Source organism: Meleagris gallopavo, chromosome 20, assembly GCF_905368555.1.
Source record: "Meleagris gallopavo chromosome 20, MGAL_WU_HG_1.1, whole genome shotgun sequence".
Classification (NCBI taxonomy): Eukaryota; Metazoa; Chordata; class Aves; order Galliformes; family Phasianidae; genus Meleagris; species Meleagris gallopavo.
Genome location: NC_139423.1, coordinates 8,741,139 through 8,767,014, shown reverse-complemented (window position 1 = coordinate 8,767,014; position 25,876 = coordinate 8,741,139). Strand labels below are relative to the sequence as shown.

The 25,876-nt window shown below is 39.9% G+C and overlaps 1 protein-coding gene across 1 annotated transcript in view; it reads left to right on the top strand.

Moving 5' to 3' along the window:
* Window positions 1-23,281, top strand: part of ANKFN1 (ankyrin repeat and fibronectin type III domain containing 1) — a 53,504-nt gene extending 30,223 nt beyond the window's left edge. Inside the window, exons 8-17 of the mRNA XM_019621765.2 lie at window positions 3,796-3,895; window positions 5,059-5,191; window positions 5,795-5,911; window positions 8,702-8,917; window positions 11,030-11,196; window positions 13,365-13,515; window positions 15,229-15,397; window positions 18,556-18,722; window positions 21,033-21,252; window positions 22,485-23,281. Of these exons, the coding sequence (XP_019477310.1) occupies window positions 3,796-3,895; window positions 5,059-5,191; window positions 5,795-5,911; window positions 8,702-8,917; window positions 11,030-11,196; window positions 13,365-13,515; window positions 15,229-15,397; window positions 18,556-18,722; window positions 21,033-21,252; window positions 22,485-23,281 (2,237 nt within the window). The remainder of the gene's footprint in view (window positions 1-3,795; window positions 3,896-5,058; window positions 5,192-5,794; window positions 5,912-8,701; window positions 8,918-11,029; window positions 11,197-13,364; window positions 13,516-15,228; window positions 15,398-18,555; window positions 18,723-21,032; window positions 21,253-22,484) is intronic.
* Window positions 23,282-25,876: the final 2,595 nt, after the last annotated feature.

The following is a 25,876-nucleotide window of genomic DNA, read 5'->3' as shown; positions in this document are numbered from 1 at the left end:
ATTCCTTTCATTCTAAGTGCACGTTATAGCTTCTGTTTTCCTCACTTGTTTTAGAGGTGTCAGTAAATAATTTGAAACTGTTTGAAGAATCCCGCTGAATCTGCTTGCAGCCACTAATTCACAGTGAATTAAAGTGAAGTGAAGACAGAGACAAATTCAAACCTGAAGCCTCGTCCCCTTGGCTTTCCTGGAAGTGATCCCAGTGTGGGACTGCCCAGGTGTGCTGCTCAGCTGAAGGAGAGCAGAGGAGGAGTGCAAAGGAGGTGAAAAAAGTGGAAAAGGCAATCAATCTAAAATGGCTGAGATTTTTTGGCTAATATGAATAAAAGCTTCAGAATATAAAGGAGATATAAGAACAAGGTCCAGTGATCTGGGAGGGTTAAATTGCCCAGATTCCACACATCTCTTGCTCACGTCTGTCCATTCAGGCTTTGCACCAAAGCCTGCATTTTGCCCCATGCTTTGTATTTCAGGGCCTGAAGGAAACAAGCTTACAAAAATACCAGGAAGAATACATTGGAACGTACAGTGAGTTTAAGAGCTTTTGGAATTAGATCAGCTGTTGCTTTTGAACCTGCTCTGTGATATGCTGAAATCTCTTAGGGAATTACTTAGGAAGCTTTGCTTTCATATGTTTAATCTTCTGGAAAATCCTGATGATTACAAACAACAGTCATCCATTTGTCTTCATAATACCGTGCTACAGACTATCATAACCCAATTACTACAATTGTGTGTTCTGGCAACACTTCAAATGTATTTTTTAAGTATTTTTTTTTCCTGAAGATCATTCTTCCTAAGCAGCTCTGAGTGGATTAAGCAATTGTGTGATGCTTCATTAAGAAAGAAACCCAACTCTTCAGTAAAATGCTTACTAGATATTTTCTTTCTGAAATTTGGTTGAAATGTATTTTACTGGAGATTGACTGAAATAAAAATGTTCTAATCATAATTTGATTCACAACCTGGGATCACATTTTCATTGCTTTTAACAAAGAGAATGATCTCTTCTTCCATGGGGCATTTTAAAAGTTTAGATTTTATTTCAGTGAGAATGCACAAAAACAGGCTGGGGAACCTGGCCGTGGGCTGAGAGGTTCAGGTAGGAAATTTAAGAAGTTCCAGTCTCAACTGTTGAGCCTGACTTTGTACTCCAAAATACACCACCAGTACCGTGACTGACATGACTGTGTCTTCTTCATGAGATAGCTTTTTCTTTTGAATGACATCCCATCCTGAGTTGAGGTAATAGCAGTCTGTAATGGCCTTAAGCTACTGAAGTATCTGCCTTTAACTTCTGCATGGTGTTCTGCCTCTGTGCATGTTATTTTAGTGTCAGTTGTTTGCACTGCTAGAATTATGGTAATTGAAAGTGAGTATGATTTGCTTCTGGAACTTTCCAGTTATTTGATGTACTTTCATCCATTGTTAGTAAAAACTCTATCCCAATTGTACGCCCTCTGCTAGGATTTCAATAGGATTTAGCTCCTCTTCTACTAATTTGCTTCATTATTCAGTGTTACCAATAGTGATATTTAGTTGTTCCACAGACCGTCTGATCTGTGGGGCTAAGATTTCTCCTCAGATAATTTTGCACTGAGGTAATTCCATTTATTTCACATCTGCCCCACTTGAGGAGAGGCACCCGCTTGTCTAGTGATAGGACAAAGAATTCCAGATGATCTTCCTCCTCAGAGAGATGGCATGGCATAACAGACATTCCTCTAGAGCAGAAACCCCAGATGCATGCCAGCAGTGGGAGCATGCAACTTTCTTATTTCTCACAACCAACTTATGGTGCTTTCAAGTATCTGTCGTATTTAAGTGAACTGCAAAAGCACACATATATATCCTACCTACGAAGAGAAAAACTGCCAATGTGGTAAATAGAGTTAATTGCCTAGTTCAGTCCAAGTGTGAATGCTTCTGATCTAAATCCATCTCCTGGAAATTCTCTGATCTTGGCCAATATACGTTTGCTCCCGAGCTATTAACGGAGCTCATAGCTCTATTGTATTGTTCCTTAGTATCCACTTACTTTGTTGTTACTGCCACTGTTGTAAAAAGGTTACTCTGTTATTTATTAGTTAATTAAATAACAGATTGTTAAAATTCTATTTCCTATAGGTCCAAAGTATCCTCTAATCTCAGTTCCATGTTTTTTGGCTTCTAGACATACTGTAATGTAAAACAAAAGCAAACAGCAACATTGGAGAATTTACAGTTTCCATCTAGTTTTACATTATGTCTTTTTCTTTGGGCTTTGAGAAGTCTGTGGACCAAACCACTGAATAGCCCAATAATATGGGTTTCCTTTGTAATGTGCCCTCTGATTGTAATGCTGCATTCTCTGGGTGTTCTGTATAGAATTATGTTGCTTTGATTTTAGCAATTTCTGCTTCCATTCCTTCCATTGCAAGTACAGAAGAAAATAAGAATTTCATAATTAGGATGAAGTTTATATTTCTAAGACAAGAATTTTCATGTCACATTTGGTTTACGTTACTGTGATATACTGAAAAAAAAGCACAGAGTAAAATAAAAGTGAGGAGATGTGGGCAGGAAAACAAATGAGTTTTTCCAAATGGAAAAGAAATCAAAGATCAGTGGCATCAAAGGAGCAGCCATGGACTAAGACGAGTCTATTTAAACTAAACTGAACACTGCAGTGGAGAATACGCCATGCAGAGTAAGTTAGCACTGGGAAGACAATGTATTTGGTGATCTAATAAGTCTCATGCTTCTAAATTGCATGATTTCACCCCCAGTAGAACCTTGCTCTCTTTGCACTTGCTGTTCAGCAAAGTGGTAATTATGCTAACAATGTGTCTTCTTTTTGTAGTTTTCTATGTGCAAATTACAGTGCAAATTTATTCATCATTTAAAAATATGTTGAGTGCTTTCACAGATGGGGTTTTGACAAGAGCACATTTAGATGTTCTTTAAATGTTCAAACTTAGAACTAGCTTGGGAGACACAGATAGACACCTTCTATTTTGCTCTGGAGGTAAGCAGGAAATATGTTACTCTGAAAACACTTAGCCAGGCAGATTAGCAGCAAATAGTTCTCTTTTAAAATCTTTCCTGAGTCACATTTTTCCCCATTGGAGAGGGTTGTTCCTCAACATTTGGTAATTGAGTCTGGATGGGGATCCGTAGTTCATTTAAATAACGAGAAAACAGTCAGATCCTGGAAGGCTGAGATGTAATTTCACAGTTACATTTTTCTTTCTGTCTTTCTCTTCAGATCACAGCACACACCTAAAGAATTTTTTTCCCTAAAGTTCTAAACATCCGTTCCCTTAACAAGCCATATGTAAACAACAACTTCTGATCAATATCAATACACAATCCTGCTGACCACTATGTATTAGCATGTCTTCTAAAAACTGCTTGCATTATACAGGTAGACACAGCTGCTTCCTAGAGCCTGAGAGCTTCTGTTCCTACTGGAAGGGTTTTCTTTGACTTGCAAGAAATCTCAGACCATGTACCGATGTACCATGTACCATATCCTCCCTCAACGTGTGGTTCAAGCTAGACTTGTCCTAGGTGCAAAACAACAGTTCCACCAAGTCTGAGTTTAATGCACTCAAAGAAATCATTTGATGAAGAGTATTGTTAAGAGAAAGAAAATACAAGCAAATGTAAATCAGCATGGTTCTGAATGTTGTCTGTTGGAAGGAATAAGATGGGCACTGAATTATCATATCATTCAACAAACAAAGGTTCTTTATGATTTATTGTCTCAAATTGAAGTGCTGCATTTGGTTTTGTTTCTATTTTCCATTTTAGAAAGTTCCAAATTACAGAACACTGGTCGCAAGCAGTCAGTCTCTAGAAGCCTGAAGCACCTTTTTCATTCATCAAACAAGTTTGTGAAGACTCTGAAACGGTCTGTCATTCATTTTATCTCCCAAACATTCCAAGTTATTGCTTTTATCTAATAGTGAACTGCACCTTAAAAATAGATGTATGCAAATTCTACTTCCAGTGAAACTGCAATGTCTGAATAAACCTGATAAAGTTACATACGTGTGAGACTGATGCTTCTGATAGGAGAATAATGCTGCAGTTCCTACTGAAATTATTAGCAATTTTTGATTGTTACTACTGGAAATGGATTTGAGTTGTAATGGGAAAATATTGTATGCAAACACAACAGTACAGTCACTGAGGAATTGCTAAGTGAAGCCTCCGCTGCTGCTCAATAAGGAAACTGGAATTTATTTCATTCATAATGAAAAATGCAGAGCTCAGGTGACGTGTTCTACAGATACTAATATCTCATTGGCATCAAGCAGCACACCAAGAACTTTCTAATGTTTTTAGCTAGGTTTGCAGCCCAGCACGACCCAAACAACCCTTTGCCTTGATAGTTTATTTTAGCAAATGAAAGTTTCTTAGGCTGGATTATTTCTTCTTTCATTGCCAGGAGCATTCAGTTTGCTTTTTCTTCTTTGTATTTTGATAAGAGTTTGATTCTTTTAGAAGAGTTCTCCAGAGTCTTTAAATTCCCTAAGGCAACTACTTAATGTATGCAACTAATTGCAAGGGTAAATATTGAAAGGAATGATCTCTATAAACAGTTTTGCAGATATGCTGGCCAAATTACACTCAATTACACTAATGTAAATCCATAATAACCCTACTGATTTCAATTGAGTTATTTCAGATTTGCTCTGAAGTAAATGAGGGCAAAACTAAGCCCATTAATGATAAAAAGGTTTGGTAGAATTTTTGATTTCTAGAGAGCATAAACCCTCCATTGTATACTATTTACTCTGGCAAAACTCTTGCTAAAGTTGATGTCAGTGGCTTGCACAGATTCATAATTCCTTAAATTCTTGTCGTCTCACATCATCTGAAGAGAGAGCCTTCCCACATATTTTTCAGGATTCACTACCTGAAGTTCCATGATCTGTATAACACAAACGTTAAGATCAGTTTATTTGTTTTGCCTCCTCAGAACTTAAAATCTATGATTCAGCAGCAAAAATTTGGCTTAGACATTAATAGACATGAAAGGTGTTTGACAACAATTCTCTTTTTCTCTAGGGGACTCTACTTATCTGTTATATTTTTTTACAAAGACAATCTGTTAGTAACCAATGAAGATCAGATCCCAATTGTGGAAATTGATGACTCTCACAGTAGTTCAATCATGCAGGATTTCCTGTGGTTCACAAAGGTAATGGGAACCTAATTTCATATATTGCTTCTAAAAATGCATTGCTAGCCATGCAGAAGCCTTAGCTGATCATTCTGAGCACATTAAAATGCTAAGTGATGAAGTGCTTCATCTTTTACTCATGTTAAAATGTAATTTTCAAACAGCATTTATATGGGTTAAATTCTGATTGAGTCGCTGACCACAGCACAATTAACTCTTTTAAATGTATGATCCTACATCAGTTGACTGCTGACTAGGAACAGAAAGGTCTTATGAACATTTAGAGGAAGAGCCTAAAAAAAGCCATTAGATGTTTTGAAGTTGGTGTAATGGTTATGCCATCATTAAAGATATCTTCACGCTATTTTTTATTCCCTAGGAAACAATAAATCAGTTTTACTCAGCAGTCTAAAAAATGATTGAAATATGTGCATGGTGTTTGCAGAATTATTTCTGTGTGATTTGATATCTGTTTTATGCTTATCTAGGCAACTATTGCCACCCACAGAAACTCAAGATGAACATCTACTGATTTTTCAAAGTCCATAATGCTTTTAGTTTCATTTCTGCTTTCGTAAAAGCTGAGAACAAAAACTGACTGAACTAGACATATTTTTGCAGTTGTCTTGTATGTGGGATGATATCAGATGGCTGAGGCAGAATATGTCTGTATCCATCTCCTCATCAACAACACTTCAAGCCAGGCAAAAGATGCTTTCTGCAGCAGCACAGCTACAGGTTGGTTGCATTGCCTGTTCCCAGCTATTAGCTCCATGACCTTCCAACCTCCAATAGTAATTGTACTTTATTACAGCATTTCTCTAAGAGAATGTTTTGACATTGTGAAACTTGTGAAGACTGTGCTCACAGTAACGGGAAATTTCTAGCAAGACAACTGCTTTCATTAAATATTTGCTTTTGTGGAAAAGAAAGAAATTCACAGAGGTGTGGGCATGATCCTTACAGAAGAAGTATGTGCAGACCTCACTTTCCCACCTTTTGTTTGAATGACGTCACCAAAAATGCCCAGAAAACTGTGGTACAGTCACAGCATTAATGGAGATCCTCATATTGCTTGGCTCACGCATTAGCAATACGGCCATCCCTCTTCTTATTGCCAGTCCACACAATAAGCTAGCTTTTATAGCAGCTGTGAGAGCCAGATACTTTGTGGCCATTATTAAGAATATCTGTGTGGGGTTTGTTTTACATCTTTTGGCAAAGCAAGCTGTGCAGAAGAATAGCCTTCCTGGGCAACCACCTGTCTTGACTGATTTCCCCAAAGTATCCCGAAATATATGGAATGCCAGCCTGCTGCACCTTTATTGGAGGACCACCTGTGTTAAGCAGCAGCTGCTTGCCAGTCCTTTGAGTTCTCACTGGAGACAGTTTTAACTGTATCTGCTGAAAGGTCCCTCTGGTGTGGTTAGCTCAGCCTAGGTAGCACATACCCCTTTGGTTAGCTCAGTTTCATTCCCTCCCTAAGAGAGCATTGTTAGTATGCACAGACTGCAGTTTGAGATAACCAAGATTACATTGTGTTATTGCTACCAGAGATGGTAAGAACAGAACTTGAAGCACAGAGATACGGCAAATATGCCCAGAAGGTACATTGCTCTGTTGAATTTTTGGCAGCTTTACTGTCCTCATCGTTTGTTCTGTTAGTTTGGTCCCCTGATGAGCATAGGAATTGTCACAGGTCTGCCAGCCTTTAACAGAGTGTGGCCTAATGGGATCCACCAATAGAAGGATCTCAATAAAGTTTATACGGTTGAATACACTTTTGTGAGGCAGTTAACAGTCTGACTCCACAGGAATTTAGGACAGAATGGAAAAGATCAGTGATAACACAGCTGCTGAGGGACTGGACCAGTGGATTCAGAGGCAACAGAGACTGTAATTTTGCCTGCTGTTACCACTAGACAGCTAAGCAAACAAATCACAAGTGATGGGATGCCAAGCAAAGCGGATGCAAAACTTTTTTTAGTGCATGAATTAGCCATAATTCCCATTAGTAGGTGCCCCCATCCTCTGTGCTGGAACGTCATTCACAACATACAGCCATCAGTGACAATGATGATCTATCTGCTTCCATCTAGGCACATTCTTATATTGCACTCAGTTTAACATCACAACCAGATGGCTAAACATCTCCCTGTAATAATCTGCCCCTTCTGTGGGTGCACAAATTCAAACAAAACGCATAGCAAAACCACCCAGTGTTAATCAGTGATGGAGGCTCACCTCAACAGGTAGAACAGTGAAGAAAAAGGATGTGCTATACAGACGCCAACAGCGTGCTCTGGAGAGGGATGCTTAAAGCAAAAACTGCTAAGTTTTGTCACCAGAAGGTCAGCCCCCATGTGACTATCTAGAGTTTACAAACAATTCAATAATAAAGTTTATAAGTAAATATTGTCTGCTACATACAGATTAAAAAAAAATTCAGGACAGTCTATCACTTTACAATACCATCATGTTACAGCACTTCCTTAAAGATACAGTGTGCTAGATTGTGAATTTGAATTGTCATTTTAAACAACCCCCATCCCTACCCTGCTTACTGTAGAACTCTTGAAAAGTCCTGAAGTAATGAGCATATTTTAAATGTTAGGCATTTTTCTTTAAGACATCTGGGAATCTCTTCAGTGGCTGGTGACTGGACTGAGTATGTTTGCACCTATAAGCAGATGCCTTTCTGTGTGAGGAAAGGGATTTTGACCAAAATATGTATTTTATGTGGAGTCTTTTAAAATTACTTTTCTTTAATCCTCACATATTTTCCTGGAGAGCTTTGCTTTGGTAGTTTGTTAGTTTCTGCTGATTTGTCTAGCACATTCTTGGTATCTGAAGTAAAAGAAAAAAGGTCCGTGTCTTTTCAAATTCCTTTGTGGTCCTTCATAAACACAGCCCGCAGTTCAACTCCAGAACTATTTACATTCAGTGCAGATATGAGGGCCTCTTGCTTTTGTTGCTGAAAATAATCATCATCATCATTTTGAAATGGAGAACAATAAGTTGAGGTTATAGTTAATGATCTTAACAGAAAACATTTGAAGTCTCCAATATGAATTCGGTACCACTGATATGTGCTGCATCTCTCATTTAGGTATGCATCTAGCTCTTTGGTAAGTTCTAAGCAGAAGGACTTCGTTGATACCAAAGGAATCACCTCTAGACCAACACCGAGTGCTTTTGAAAACAGTATCCTTTACCTTTACATAACTGGGTACGATCAGGAGGTAGAAGTGAATTTGCAGCCTGCCCTTTTACAAAGGCATTGGTTTGTAACAGTCTGACATTCTCTGTTAAACACTAGATTGAACACTACTGGACCAAATACTAAAGTAACTTCTCCTTTTGCCACTGCATGATGTGACTGCAGGGCAAGGACGTAAGAAAGGCTGTGTGACTGGTTTTTACTGAAGTCAGTAGGTCTGACGTCAAGGAGCATAAAGTTAGCTTTCAAAAAATGCACCATCCTGATATACAAAAAATAACTCTCATTTTATAATTTTCTTCTTTTAGAATTTGCTGGGAACTCACAACCTAGGCAGAGTTTTTTATGAGCCAATCAAGGATCGGCATGGCAATGTATTGATTGTTACTATAAGAGAAGTGGAGAGTCTTTATTCATTTTTTAATGGCAAATGGATGCAGGTATCCAAACTACAAAGCCAGAGGAAATCCCTTTCAACGCCAGAGGAGCCAACAGCATTAGACATTTTGCTTATAACAATCCAGGTAGTGCTTTGCTTCTCTTAACTGTATGTTATTTGCTTTTGTAAAGCCTGTGCCAGAGCTCTGATTTTGGAAGATTCTTGTAGAATTTTAGGCCTTAGTCCAACGCCCAATAAAACTAGTGGCAAGGCTCCCATTGAAAGAAAAGACTTATATTACTTCCAGTGGGGCTGGGATCAGATCCTTAATATGTAAAATATCCACGAGATTAGAAAGAAATTACTTCAAAGTCCTAGCAGAGAATGGTGCTGTTTCTATCAGTTTTGGGAAGCCATGCTATAGCATTCCTTAGCAAGGGCTATAAACATTTAAAACTCTCTAGGATGTTCTTAAGCACCCATGCAGACACTTAAAATTTCTATGCCCCATAAGATTTTTCCACATAACCCTGAACACTGCATTTAAGTATAATATCTACTGTTCTACTTAATAAAGTTGTTCTTTGGGGTTCAGAGTTCCTTGGTGCCTGGTATAGTTGCTACAGAATTCTTTATGGACCATAATCCTTCTTTAATTCTGCATAACACACTCCTAGACTTCATATTTAGAGCAATACTAAGGTAAGGATTGATCCCAGAAGGTGCTAGAGTTGTCAGCTCAGTTGACATCATTGACGGCCAGGGGTTTTCAGCCCTTCAAGACTCAGTAAATTCTTGTTGAATCTGTGTAGTTAAAAGATGAATACGTGTTTTCTGGAGGTAACAACTTATTGCTCAGAAAATGTCTGTAGCCAGTCTCTCTCTTCAAATGAGTGGCAAAGTTACCTGAAATACTACACGGCAAGTATTGTCTCAGTCCCTTCTTTTGTCACTTCGGCTAGACAATGACTGTCATTGTTCATTTTCACAGTTGAGGAACTTTCTTGGGCAGAGACTGTGCTTTTGGTACCAGAAACTGACAGGGAACCAAAATATACGTTACCAGCTTTTAGGAACATTAAAAAATTTCCAAAAGACAATAAAACCTACCTGATCTATGTTAGATTTACTGTATTAAAATGTGTTAAAGGTGTAGAAAAATGTCAATCTGGGCAAAAGTTTTATATTAGGAAACCCAAAATACAGGCCTGATCAAATTTCCACAGAGATCCTAGTGGAAAAAATGTTCCCCTAATGGTTTACACATTCCTATCTAATGCCCACCCTTTCTTGTATTACTTGTTTAATCATCGAATGGGTATTTTGTTCATGAAGTGCTTGTGAAAATGAAGGTCTAATTGCATTGGTCAGAGCCAAGCAAAGCACTGGAAGATAATTTGATGGTTCCAAGAGTAAAGGCATAAGGCCAGGTGTCTTAATCCTCACCCACTGCAGAGGCACACATTTCTCAGGATGGCAGCAGATATCCTTTTTAGAATAGTTCCTGGGGACAGCTACATGTAGCCTTAAAAACTCCTGGCTTCAGTAAATATGCCATCAGTATTCATTCTTTCTGAGCTCTATTTGTTGATAAAGATATTTGCTCAGAAAACACAGTCATTAATTAATCTTTGCAAGCCACCAACTCCCATACTTACAGAGATCTTCTTGTTGATAGCAGGGGATAACAGAAAGAGGTTTTCAAGAGATCTGCATGCATTTCTCTGGTGCCAGTACTGGTTTGTGCAGCCGCTCTGTCCTACCTTCCCCAACTGATAGCTTCTTCCTCATGCCACCCTTCTCTATCTGTGTATCTACACACCAGAAATGAAACAGGGAATTTACCTGGCTAAAAAACAGCTGCTTTTTTGCTGAGTTGCTTTGCAGCTGACACAGTTCTCTGCCCCAGCTTGCTACTGAAGACATCAGATGGGTGCAGGGTGGGTGCTATTGAAGCTAACTTAAATACAACAGTTGTAGAAGGTTGAAATCACAGTTTTGTTAGTGCCAGTACATGCATGATGTGGAGAGCTTTGAGAACCTGTATATGACTGTAAGTAGGAAGTTGTCCAAGGGAATCCAAACTACCAGAGATTATTTGTATGCTTTAGCATGTGCTTTAATACTGGGAATTGGGAATACTGGTGACACAAAAAGACAGCTATTAAAACGTGTTGCTTTTTGATCCCAAATTTGTGACTTATATGGAAAAAAAAAATAAAAGGCTTTTTATGTAGGACTGTTTCTCTCAAAACAGGACATACTCTCCTATCACAAAAGAAGTCAGCAACGCCTCCCTCCTGGATTGTATCTGGGTTACCTTAAACTCTGCAGTTCTGTGGATCAAATCAAAGTCCTTGTGTTGCAGAAGTTGCCTAATGTCCTCTGTCATGTCAAAATCCGAGACAACAGCAATGTCTCCAGGTAAGTCAATACAAAGAGTTTACATACACACACATAGAGAGAGAACTTTTCTTTTAAGTCTAATGCCATTTTGTCATCAAAGAATTGTAGCTGCCTGCAAAGTCTGGCTCAGGTGTGTACCAGAGAGATCAGTGCTGAACTAAACAAGTGCACCAGTGCGATTCCAGCAACTCTGAAGTTCTATCCAAAACAAATACATGTGAGCCTATGAGTTTCTAAGGATAGTATTCTGTGGTCACTCACATTCTCTGTGGTGGGAACAGCCTTCCATACATCTTTTATAAAGATGACAGTCTGCAGCCCATGATTCAGCTGCCAGTAAATTCAGTGTTCTCCTTTCTACTGACTACAGGGTGTTTGTGATTTTTCAGTGTATTCTCTTGTGCATTATCTATTTTTTCACTCTAATCCATAGCAAACATACAGCATATTCGGAGGTGCTATCAGCTCTTGAACTCCTGAGTACTGGAAAAGATGTTCTCCATTTGTAAGGATTTATAACAGTTTTCTGACTCTTGAGGTTTAAGATCAGGCCTTTACTTGGGAGCAGATCCTTCCACATTATCCTTCTTTTTTTTTTCTTTACCATTTGATGCTGGATGCTTTCAAGACTGAAAAACGGACAAAGTGAACTAAGGATTTGATCTAGAAAGATTATTTGCATGTTTATCAGGTCTAGAACAGATCCATGTCAATCAAAACCAAACCAGGAAGTTCTTTAGCTTCAGGAAGTACAAGAGAGCCTGTCGCAGAAATTAGACCTTTTGCTGATTGTCACTGCTGTCATTTCCTGTGCATGGTTTTTAAAAGATTGTGGTAGATACTGTAATACAATGGAACGTGCATCAATGACAGTAGAACAGCAAGATCCCACGCTGCAGCAAGTGAGAATTTGCTCAAACACAATAGCAGTGGGCACAGAAATAAAGGCAAAAAGCTGCCTACCTTCAGGTACACAGGGCTCTCCAGATGAGATGCTCTTGCCTCCACTGCCAACCCTTAAATGAGGTCTGGGAAGGGGAGGATCCTGGATCCACCCATTCTGGTCACTCATAGAATCATAGAATCATAGAATCATAGAATGGCTTGGGTTGGAAGGGACCTCAAGGATCATCAAACTCCAACTCCCCTGCCACTGCATGCACCTGACTTCCCCTGGGTTGGTCCTACCTTCCTGCCAGGTGCTCAGTCAAGCTGTGACTTAGCATTTCCACTACAGATATGGAATTAGATATCACAGAATCACAGAATCCTTAGAGTTGGAAGGGACCTTTACAGGCCATCCTGTCCAACTCCCCTGCAAAGAACAGAGACACGCACAGCTAGATCAGGTTACCCAGAGCCTGATCCAGCCTGGCCTTGGAAGTCTCTAGGGGTGAGGCATCAACCACATCTCTGGGCACCCTGTTCCAGAGCCTCACCACCCTCACTGTAAAAGATTTTTTCCTTATATCCTACCTAAATCTATACTTTTAAAGCTTGAAGCCATTTCCCCTTGTTCCACAGTGCCTACTATAGAGTCTGTCCCCTTTCCTGTAGCTGTCCTTTAGATACTGACAGGCTGCTCTCAGGGTACCTCGCAGCCTTCTCTCCTCCAGGCTGCACAGCCCCAGCTCTCTCAGACTGTCCTCGTAGGGAAGTGTTCCACCCCTTGGATCATTTTTGTGGCCCTCCTCTGGACACACTTCAACAGGTCCACGTCCTTCCTGTGCTGAGGACTCCACATGTGAACACAGTGCTCCAGGTGAGGCCTCACCAGCGCAGAGCAGAGGGACAGGACCACCTCCCTCACCCTGCTGGCCACGCTGCTTTTGATGCAGCCCAGCATACGGTTGGCTTTCTGGGCTGCCAGGGCACATTAATATATGGAAAATAAATAAATACGTGAAAAAGAAAACCTGGAGTGAGGAGCCTTAGTCAAATATTTCAAAGGCAGTCGGACTTTAAGACGTTAGCAAGGAATGTTCAGCCTGATGTACACGTGCTAGAAAAATTAAGTTTTTCTATGTTAGATTTTCAACCACAAACAATAAGAACTGCACAATTTTAGAATGTTTTGCTACATGAGGATTAAACTATCAACAGATCCTGAATGCACATACACTGAATTCCTTCTTGTGCACTGAACTTTTGTTATATTTCTAATTTTAACTCAACTCAACATACAGAGATGAGTGGGAATGGATCCAAACACTTTCTGGCTCAGAATCTGTGGAAAGTATGGATCATACTTCAGACTGCCCTACTCAATTGTTCTTGTATGAGCTCCAGATGGCAGTGAAAGCTCTCCTTAAACAGATCAATCTACCTCTGCATCAGGTATTTTCCTTTGTGGTATTTATCACCCTTTTTAAAACTGATTCTTAAGAACACAGCTAAAGCTAAAATGTAACTTTAGAGTAGGAATTAAATGTAAATGTAAGAAAAGCAGAGAACCTTTCTATTCAATTATTCTAGCTGAGGGGTAACACCTTCAAGTTGTTAGTTATTTTCCTGGATATTTGAACATAGAAGGTTTTAGAGACTAATATTCGAAGGCTTCTATTTTTGCATCTGTTAGCATACAACTTTGGGCAGGTGCAAATAAGCACTTTTGCATGAAACTCGAGTAGCTGTGAGCACCTTTACCCAGCTGGCAAAGGAAGGCAGGTATTTTAGCAGGGAAGAGGGGCAAATGATGATTCTTTTGGAGGTAACACTGAGGGTGTACAAAAGGCTACTGAAGACTCAGCACTGTGCAGTTCTTTCACACAAATAAAGACTCCTAAAACACATAGGTTCAGACCTCTAGATTGCTGTGGGTGAGGAGAGGTATCTGGCTTCTGGCTTTACATTTACAAACAGATGCATATTTGAATAAATAAAGAAGTCAGAGAGGATAATCTATGATGTGAAAGATCCATGGAAAAACAAGCTAAGGAGTTTGTTTCTTGTTTACACAAATTCCACTTTATTTTGGTCTACAAGGGTAAAGAGGGCTTACAGTAGAAGTAAATCATCTTTATATTCACTTCAAGATCTGTTTGTGCAGCTAAAAAGATGTGGCCTTAAAATGAATTAATCTGGCTCAACAAGTCTTGTTTTTGAAAGGCTCAGGCTTTATTTTAAAGAGGAATCCATCAGTGCTGCACCTTCTAGCCTAGGAAGAGCTACACAAGGCTCAAGTAAATCCAAAATGAGGACAGGTGGTGTGCTGCCTTGTGGTCAGCCACTAATCCAAGAGGGCTTTGTACAGGTCCCTGCACCAGTGTATTTTCTTGGAGGTTATAGCTTTTGTACCTTTGTTGGGGGTTTTTTGAGCTAGGGAATAACATATTGAAAGCAATGTGCAATTTGTTCTATAGGCTGCAGCTCAGCAAAGCACTTAAGCTCATCTGTTGTGCACAAGGGATAGACATAAACCTGACCTTGCAGTGAAGTGCAGTTATGAATGTTTTGATATTTGACGGGTGCAGTTACGTAGTTTTGTTGTTTTTGTGGTAGGCAGAATCATGGACAGTGACACCGTTGCACTGCCCGAGAGAAGTGCAGCACTGACACAGCAGCTGTGCAGCAGCCTCAGGCCAAACGCTGTGTGTGCCATTTGCTCCTGCTGCAGCACTTGTTAAACCTTTTCAGTGCTATGTTGAGGGAGAGCTGCATATTTCTCTTAACCAACCCTAAATTGAATCTTAAAGGTTTTTAATTGAATCCATTTTCATGTTTTCACATAATTATGCAATCATAATCTTGAAAAGCACATGGCATGTGATCATTTTCTGCCTAATAAGAAACATAAATGTTGTTTTCAGGGGGGCTGTGCCTGCGTGTGTTGTTTTAGCGTGGAACATTGCAGCTTTAAATCTTTATTTTATGTAGTGACACGAACCCACATTTAGAGGCCACCCCCCCAAATATTTATGTTTTATAAAAATTCCAAGCTTGATGTTGTGCAAATTTTCTTTAATGTTTTATATCATTTGGGGTGTTGTTTATATAAGTGCCATGTTGTAATTCTCTCCTATTTCTTCCCCCGCGCGTGTCCCTCTACAGGCTAAGCACTTCCGTCTGTATACACAGGAGGTGTTGGAACTGGGTCACAATGTCTCCTTTCTTCTCCTGCTCCCCGCCTCAGACGACGTCTGCACTGCCCCAGGACAGAATAATCCTTACACCCCACACTCAGGATTTCTTAACCTCCCTCTTCAGATGTTTGAACTCGGTATAGTAGCTTGCTTCACCTAGAAATATTAACCCAGTCTCCTTATAATAAAATCACAAAGTTGTATCTGTTTTCCCCCTTGTCCCAGTGGAGAGTCAATAAATCACATGATGGCTTTGGCAACAACACTACCTATAACTGTGTACAAGTTACAGAGGGAGCAGAGCGGTTAAAGCATATACTGTAGCAATCGTTATTGAAATGCAAAGCATAGAGCAAAGCCCACAGTTATCCAGTATGTATCTTCAAACTTGTTTGGAAGTTGATGTTCTTTAAAAATCAGAATAAAAAAAAAATATGGCATGGCAATGCTGGAGTGTCAAAGCAGATGCAATAAAAAGCATACCTCTAAATTGCCACAGGAATAACCAGTTTTGAAGAGGATGATTTTTGCAGCTCTTACCTTTACATATAGATACCTTTGCTAAAGGTCTAAGTGGAGTTCCCCAGATCACAGTCATCTTTTTCTTTCTGATTCTTGAAAGAATGTGGCATACTCAGTCCTACTGCTGCAGGAAAAGTCTGTTATCGTGAGAAATGCTAAAGTCCTTTGTAGAAGGAATATGATGAGTAAGGGGACTGCTGAGCCTTACACATTAGGCTCTTCTGTTTCCTTCTGGCCTGTAAAATTGCTTGCTGTTATTTCTTGCCTCTACCTTAGAGAAAGGAAGATAAGAGCCACAAGTGATGGAGGCAGTACACAGGGAGCCACTTCACAATATGTCCCTAGTGACAAGCGGTCGTCGGTGCTGCATCTCTCTCAGGTGTTCATGGGACACCACCACTATCACCATCCTGTTTCCCTGTGCCATCGCTGGGTGTTGGCAGTCACTGGTGGAGGAGAACAGTAACTGGATGTTAAAGGAAGGTCTTTTAGCTGAGGTTGGGGTTCTGCAGGCACTACAGATTGGTGACTTCCCGTCATCCAGCAGCACAAATCTTATTTGAAGCAGGCAGGAGCATACGATTGTGTTTATGTCACATCTGCCAGGCACACAGATTGGTGCCCGTGACAACTCTGGGTTTTATGCTGGCTGTGGGAGGACAGATGACAGCGGAGCTGCCATAAAATTATGGAGTGCTCCAAGCAGACAGTACGTGAGCTGCTCTATATTCTGCCGAAGCAGAGTTACCCCTTCAACGGAGAACTAACGTAACTGAACTAGAAGTGATAGTTCAGAGCTTTGGGTCACATGGCTGTGGCATTTGATGTGACAGTAGTGCCCTAAAGCCAGATTTACAGTCTTCTTGACATGCAGCCTTGAGGTCTACAGTTGGACTCTGTGTATTCAGCATATTATTTCTCCCTATGAGCGGTGACTACTGCAATTCACTGTGCAAATTAATGCATGAAGTATATTCATCTCTGCTGAAATTCGTCTCTGTACTGCAGGTCTTGCAAACTATTTAACTCTCATCGTGTGGTACACAGACCATGGATGAGAGCTATGCTCGCTTCTGGAATGCAGTTTGCATTGGGCTGACAAATCGATGGACAGAGTGGAATGATGTGGTGCAGATAAACATGCAAAGAGTCATCTCTTAAATAGCAGTCTGTGTGCACACCTCAGCTTAGCAGTGTTGCTGCAGTGGGGAAGAAGCTCGTGTCAGAATGGAAAGCTGAATTTTACCTTTTTTTTTTTTTTTTTTTAATTAAAGTAAGCAATCATCTAGCCATGGGCAGATGACATTTTCTACATGACTTGTTATATATGTATCCCTGATGTTCAGTGAAGTGACTGTGATTCACATCTCAAATATTAGAAGCTTCCATTCCCCATTAGCTGGTGGCTACCAACTATATAATTGCATAACCACAAAAGACTACGTTGAAGTAACATTTGTTAAAGGAACATTAAAGGGTCTGACTTAAAACCACAAAGGCCAGAAACTTCAGCACTGAAGCTGAAACCGCGGCTGTAATTCACTCAAGAGTCCATCACATATGGCATATATACTGTGAGACCACACACTATTCAGACTGGATCCCTGCAGTATCTAGGCATCATTGGGAAACCAGAAGGCAGAATTCTTTTTCATTCACCTTTTTTTGGTGGGATTTCTGGTTCACATTCAGCTTTCATTGTTATGTTAATGATGTTTCTGAGATCGGATTCCTCATTTTGAGAAATTACTACTTCTCCTAATCATGTTGGTTGTAAGGGAGAAATAGATCTATGACAGTTTTTGTTTTCATATTTCTGATAAGAAGAAATTATGCACTTTGCAGTTGAAACGCCCTACAAAACATCATGCCCCCACCCAGAAATGCAGCAGCATTAAGCCAGCTGCCACTCACTGCACTAACAAGATCACACTGTGTGCTTGCAGTGATGGCAAAGTATTTCTGACAACTTGCTCTCCCTCAGCAACTTTCATATGTCTAAACTGCAGCTCGCAGAGATCACCGGCAAGTTCTGCCTGAGCACACGAGGTTCTGGAAGAACACGGCATTAAGAGGCCAGGCAAATTGTCTGTGGAGCTCCATGAAGCTGTTCCATCTCTTGGCTCTTTCAGAGGCAGCTCACACAGCTCCGTGCTACTGCATCCGACTGCACAGAGGTGTCAGTTTGGGCTTCCTGCATTACCCTTCTGCACAACAGTTCAGAGGGGAACACATGATAACGACTAACAATGTTTTAATTGTTTCACCTGAACTGTGATGTCATTGAAATGCTTTTAATGCTGTCATTTACATCTGAGTTACTGATTTATGTTAGCCTAGGCCGAAAGAAAGTTACCATCCTCCAAAATGGTACTTTTTCTCTGAAACACCCAATTAAAAAGAAAAAAGAGGGTTCAGTTTTCCAGCCGTGTCACTACTTGCTTGATAAAAGAAATGATGAGCCTCAGAAAAGAGCCTTCTGATTAAAGCTATCGAGGGCAAAACAGCCTCAGGAGTTGCATACTGAGGGCCTGATTATCCCTTCACATAGATATAAATTAGAAATGACTCTTTTGAAATTGATGAAGTAACAGAGTAAATCCAGTGTAAATGAGAGGAGAACTAGAGCCTGTATTATTTATTTCCAGCTTTAAGTAACCCATCCAGAGAGTTAATAATTACATTTAATAAAATTTGTGTTCTGAGAGCTAAGGATTTCATATTTCATAACCAGAGTATAACAGTGTTTCCTTTGCACTTGGTCTTTTCACAGTTCATTTTTGCTGTTACAAGGAAAAATTTATAAGCCTGTATTGCCGCCTTTCTGCTGTCATAGAGCTGGACTCTCTGAAAACCCAGCAGTCCCTGAGGGAAGCAATTTCAGACAGTGAAGTCGCTGCAGCCAAACAAAGACACCAGCAAGTTGTGGACTACATACAGGTAATAGTCTGTTTCTGGCTATTCCAAGGAGATTTTAAGGTGGCTTTCTTAAAAACTGCATAAGGCTGTAGTTTGAAATCTAAATGGAGAATTATTCACAGACGTCATAAAAAGAGTAGTTGTATCAAAAGCGCAATTCTGCTTTTATGAAATTCTAACCCAGAACATGATTTCCTTAGCTGTTGCTTTTATACAAGGATTTTTATGGGTAAAATCAAATGATGGTCATGCTAGCTGTTACACAGAAATGTGTCAGCCTGCTTGTAAAACTCACTCCCATCGAATGTGAGGTAAGCTATTGCCATGCATGGCCATTCTATTCAGTAATAGTTTTTCTCTGCACTTTTGCAAGCCATTTTGGTAATTGATGACTCATAGATAAAACCCTTGACCTTTACAGAGGACATCTGTGCACCTGGTTGATTTGTCTTCCTGCAAGTGAAGTGCAGATCAGTTTACAGCTCCATGTTTTTAATACTGTAGACACCTTCTGTTGGAGCAGGGGCCAATACAATCACTTATCAATAACACATTTGGCCCTTCATAATTATGAGCAAGATGATAATATTTCTGTTTTTCCTTGCTCTGAATTCAGATCCCCTTTGCACAGTCTACTTCAGAGCCGTTAGAAACCTGCAGAGGAGCAGAGAGGAGCATAGCATTGTGCTTTCACATCTCCACTACCTCCTTCCTCCTCATCTCCCCATTCTCACACTCAGAAAATCTGGTTTTCCCCAGTGTGCGGGAGCATTTTCACATCAAAAATGAATATACTATATTAATACATATACACTTAATAGACAATTCTGTGTTCCTTTTCTCCAGAGTCTTTAAGTCACGTGTAAATCATAGAATCATGCTGGGAAAATATAGGAGAATATTTTAAACTTCCGTGTTTTGTGCTGAGTTATTGTGACAATACATTAGCCTTGTCAGGTTTCCTCTTAAATGAAAACCAGCTGTATTCCACCTATTGGCAAAAATATCTCAGCCCACCACATACCACAATCTTCAGCAGTGACCACAAAACCACGAGAGCAGTTGTGTGATCCTAGATCTAAGACAGTGTTGAAGTTACTACACAAACCAAACATTGTAAAGAGCAAGGGAGTCTACATGAATGCAGTTCTGAAAAGGAGTCGGGGCACCGAAAATGTAAAAATATTTTTCAACAACAACAACACAACAGCAGAAAAGGTGCCCAGCATCTTTCCCAGAATGTTAGCAAGACAAAATACCTAGTCACTGAAACTAAAATTGAAGTTAAACTGTAATTTATATAGTACAGTGCTTCAGGCATTCCTAAATAATTTAAGAACTATAGTTCATTAAAATGACTGATTCACTGTCCTGTGAGATGCTGTAGAATGGCATCGCAGAGAAAATCCGCAGGATTTGCATTTCCACAAACTAGAAGCAGTGTGATTTTTGTTCAGGGCTGAAGGAGGATTGCAGAAAGAAAATATAAGATCTCCAAAATCAAACAGATGAGAAGTTCACTAACTGGTCAAGTAATTGTATTCTTTTTGTGGAGCCACATTTAAGTCTTGAAATGAAGTTGGATTGTGAACAAACACCTGAACCGTCTGTGGTTATTATTGGAATTAACTCACTGGCAAGACTCTGATGGTGTTCTGTTATCAAAAGATTCGCAAGACCCACATTAAATTGTATCTTTTCTCTGCTTAAATGCTTGAAGCCATATCCTGCAATTGATTTTGGTACTTGTCTCTTATTGCCATCAACAGGCATGAATTAGAACTGTCCTGTGTGGATTTATACTGTTAAAATGCATACAGACCAGAATAGCAAGGGAGAAAAACTGCAGTTTGTCTCATAGATTTGCTGCACACAAACACATGCACACATATTCTTCTACTGTTCAAAAACTGGGTTTGATCTGAGCACTTTGCTTTTCAATGTAATTGTGGGTTCACAAGAATCCTTGAGACATCCTGATTTCATCCCAACGCAGAATGAAAACAACTTTCAAGCGTGCTACAAAATTGATTAAACTTCATCCTCCATCAAAAGGCAGTTTTCATTTATTTCCATGTCAGAACTCAGGCCTAGATTTATCCCTCCTACCTACAGATTCTCCATTGAGATACCTCATTTAAAATTTATGCCCTAAGCAGACACTGCAGTAGTGGGAGACAAAAAGCACTTAATCAAAGGCAGTTCAGACTAAAACCTGCTTCTCTCTGATGACAGTGACTGCTCACCTAGTTAGGTACTTAAAAGTACACTCTGAGAAAGAATTATTATGCAGACATAATTGTGGTTTTTCACTACTTTTTTCCTCAAAAGCAAGTTGATGAGATCTGGAGGGAAATGAGATGGATCACAGAAGCACTGCAGTACGCAAGATACAAGCAGCCTGCAGCTGGCCTACCAATAAAGAAACTTGTGAATCTTTCAGAAGAACACTCTCAAAAGAAAGTCAGTTCAACATCTTCACATCTAGATTGCCTTCCCTCACCTCCTTCCTCACCTGAGGCTAGAAGTCAGAGGAGAAAAGCTGTAAGCGGTAAGAGAGCTTCTGTTTGTTCATCATGCAAAATCTTTCAATTCACTTCTAATTAAAACAGTTCTTGAATTTCATTTTATAAAAGGAGTAAATGTTTCCCATTCCTGCCAAGGTACTTTAACAATCATTTTCCCAATCATTTACCACTCAGTATCTCAAGATCCTTCTACAGTCTTTACAACAATATTTTTACTTTAAATTACTCAGAATACTTGCTCATCAGCAGCCAACTTTGTCACCTCACCACTCCTGATCATTTAATGAACAGGTTAGAAGGGACAAGTCATACCACTGACTTCTCCATGACCTCCAGAATTACTAAAGTACAGTGCTGTTCTTTCTCAGCGCCTCTCCCTGAGCTAAATTTTCCCTGCTCTACAGAGCATGCATGCAGAATAATCCTCAGCTCACACCATGTAACCTAGAGCATTATCTTGCCCTGCATGGGCTCACTTCATTATTATTGTGCTATACTGTAATTTACCCTAGGTTGAAGTGAATAGCCAGCATGGTATAAAATCTCCACTTTTTTTCCTTGTTTCTAATATAAACTATGTACAGTCATGGAGCATCGATCCATTCTATCTGTTATTGATCCTTCAAAAAGCCAAAAGACAGCAGTGATTTCAGTGCTACTGTGCATTTTGGTCAACAAATTTGAATCTGAATTAAGTATATTAAGTATATCTTTGGATTTGAACACAGTAATGCAGCCAATAAGGAAAAGGGTCGTTTTGCTCATCTACCTCCATGCCTCACCTCAAGTCTCTGGTATACACACACAGTTGCACCCTGCTCACAGTTACAGGAGTATCTGCCTATAGTAACTCAGCTAACATCTTTAATAAAAAACAGAACGCAGATTAGATTTTCTCTTTCTCCCAAATCTTCATCTCTATGAAATTTGGTGAAAGCAAAGTAAAAGAAAACAGGTACTTTCAGAACTTAATCCCAATTCCAATTCCAATTCTTCCCTGTATTTAACTGAATAATGAATCCTCTTTGCTTTTCCTAATTCCACCACCACCTCTTTAACACATCTGTAAATCTTCTCTGACTACTGTCTTTGCTGTCACCTAGGCCCATGGAAAATTCCACAGAGGAAACAAATGTATATTTTCAGAATTGCAGATATTATTCTAAAAAAGATTAAAAAAAAAAAAAAGGAAATAACTGTTAAGCAGTTTCTGTGTTGTGCTCGTCTTGTTGCTATTAATCAGTTCTCTTTGCAGATTCCCAGCCCTGCTCAGATGAAGAAGGCTGTTCAGAAGTATTCCTTCCAACTGACAGTGACTATGATTCCAGTGATGCATTAAGCCCCAGAGAATTAGACTTGATTTACTCCTCCCCACATGACATATCCCAGCAGGCAGGCAGTGGCCTGGGCGGTAGTGCACCTGATGTCCTCCAAGTCCACGACGTGAAGCCTTGCCTAACACTGAAAGAAGGCCTGACAGAATGTAGTGCCTTTGATTCTAATGCTGAATATTGCACAGAGTATATGAGCAATCTAACAATGTCAGGGATTACATCAAAAAGCATAGACAAGTCCTCTAGCTCCAGGCAGCCACTGAGCTTTTTAGGGAAAAAGAGACTAGGGAAACATCAGCATTACAACTACTTCAGCAGGCATCATCGTTGGCTGCGTGTGCACAGCGAGACACAATCTGCCTCTCTGTCTGAAGGTGTGTATACTCAGCATCTCACGAGATCTTCAGATTTATCTCAAGAACCTACCTCCAGTGAGCAGTTACAGATTCCCATCGACGAGTCACGGAGCACTTTCTTACCTCATGCATCCAGCCTTCCAGAAGATGGAAAAGGCAAGTATGAGGAATCGAGGCAAAATGTCCATAGGATACACATGGCACCTTATAAAACAACATTTCTGAGTGAAGAGGGCAAATCCTGGGCAATGAGCATGCAGTCTGTAGAAAATGAGGATGTGCACAATGCTATGCAACAGAAAATGGGTTCGGATGATCCTGTGGGTTCTGCTGTCTCAGAAGTATTCAGCAGCACACTGTAACTCCAGACTTCTGCACTGCTTCCCATTGCTCCACAAGGAGGTAGAGAGCATTATGCATATGGGGCCATACTTTCAAAACTACTTTTAGAAGTCCAGCTCCTGAAATGACAACTTGTGTCATTCAGAAGAATCCTAACCATTTGATTCCATCGCCAGATTCCCAGTCTTACAGCAGTATCTGCCATGATGCAAGGAGTATTACTTGTATCAGCAGTTTTGCAAGTAGGGTCGCACATAACAGGATGCTTTGTGGCTGCAAATCCAGTGATCAGTCTTTGCAGTTGTCTTAATTTCCAGATATTTCTAAGCATGCGAAATTTTAAGCATGAGTGGTTCTGACTGCAATGTAGCAGAAATTGTAACATCCTTGGTGTCCTCATGTTGGGACTGTGTCCTAAGCCTCTATGAACCTGTTTTCCAGCATCTCCTATGCATTTTTCTTCTTCTCAGCCCTTTTGAATACATTGAGGTTGCATGTAACTGAAGTGCTAACTGATTTAGTAACAGTTATCCCACAATATCTAGCCACTGTAGAGAATTGAGCATTTTTTCAGTATCTAAAAAATCCAGTCATCCTTAACACTGCATGCACAATCTCTGAATGTTGCCAGAGCCTGACAAAATTATCACAGCGTTTGAGGGTTTTTTTTTCAGAAGCTCAGATTTCAAATGACATAAGTAGCAGGTTATTTTAAAGGCTTAAACAGGAGTCAACCTTTGAGGTCAGAAGCAGACAGAATGAGTCCAATCTCTCCAGAGTGAACATACACAAGGTCTAAGTAGGAGTGAAGAAAAGCTTGGTCCTCTACCCACCACACATGCGTGCATTTCTTTATGTTGCAGAGTCTCTCAAACATCCACTGGAAAGAAATGCTCCTACTTTTGTTCCTGATTTTTCAGTGTATATTCAGGGGTATCTGATCACTATGTCTGAAATTGGGATGTTCTGGCAATTCCCATTAGGGAAATTTGGGGTGCAGTTTAAAGCTACAATTTTTTGTTTGTTTCACCAATAAACATTGGTATCCTTAGAAGAGTGCAAAATGGCGTGTTAGCATGCTGTTAGCATGCTGTATTTGTCTAAAGGCAGATCACAACTTTGTCATTTGCAACCAGAATAAGACTCAGAGTACTACAAAAGATGAGCTCAACAAAGAAATCTATATTAATGAGAACCATAACATCTGAGTCACTGAGAAATGAACTAATGTGAAGAGAAACCCCAGCTGTTGCACAAGCTTTAATTTTTCTTATACAGTTCTTGAAGTTTAATTTTATGGGCCACATTCCTGCTGGTTAAATTCCCTCACTCCATGTTTGCGCAGCCTTCTACCCTTCAATTTTTCAGCCTCCAGGTGGATACATTCTAAGGCCTCCAATAAAGAGATTTGAGTTAAATAGTTGAGTTTACAAGTCCTTGAGGTGAAGGTAAGGATTTGGGCCCATGATCTGTGGTCCTTATTAAAATAGCACTTCCATAACCCCAGCGCTATTAAAATCCCTGTGAACTCAATCCATAAATTCAAAAATAAATGTTATTCACTATTTCATGCTTGGTCAGTATGCAGAAGCCAAGAAGAGCTTAAGCAGTGATATAAGGGCAGAAACTTTCTATAATGTATTTACATTTGTAACTTCTCTTTTTTGGGGGGAGAGGAAAGTTAACTTTTTGTACCAGTGATATTCATAATGTGATACAACCCTCAGTGAGGATGGAAACATTTCCATTCACTTCCAGAGGCTCCAAACAAGACCCATACTGAAAATTCCTGTGGGTGAGAAGATGGGGGAGCAAAAGTCTCAGTGCCAATTTGCAGCTAGAAGGACATGCATTGTATGTTGTATGCCACATGAAATTGCATGGGGAAAACCTGACTCACACACCATAGAACCAAACAGTGATGTTTTACCATTGCTGAAGGCAGCAACACCTTGTTACATTGGGTTATGTTTGTTAGCAGAAGGCTGTTTGTCAGGGAGAGACAATTTTCTAGAATACAGCATCTAGCCCAGGCTCCCCTGACCTTTTCAGCCTCTGAGCAATGCTGCCAAGTAACTGCTTACTGAAGAATAAAAACAACAGTATGCTGAGACCGAGTTTTTGTGAAATGTGATGATACAAAACAAGATGATATTCCTAAAATGAAACCCACCTTGCTTTGCTTTGGCTTTTCAGGACAAACAGAACAGTGAGGGCACGAAGTAGCAAAACCTTCAGCAGAAGAACAGGTACACACTGCTGGATAGATAAGGCTGTAAAATCTCTTTTATCCACTCCTTCTGCTGGGCTTTTCCAGAAGTAGTCATGTATCTAATAAAGAACTGAGGAAAAGGTTGACTTTTCCCTAATTTTGCCTGCCTGTGTGTGCTATGGCAGAATTTCACTCTGGGAGTGCAAATGCCAGCCAGAATCTACTGCACCTTGATTTTAACTTTGCTATCTGGAAGTGGTGTTTATGTGACATCCTGCAGGGCATTCCTCCTTGATCCCATTGCCTCTAGACTGAGGTTCTTTCCCAACTGTAACAGTCAAAATAGTTCTGACTTTAAATACTTCTGTTCATAAAGCACTTAGTATTCTTTTGAAAGAAATAT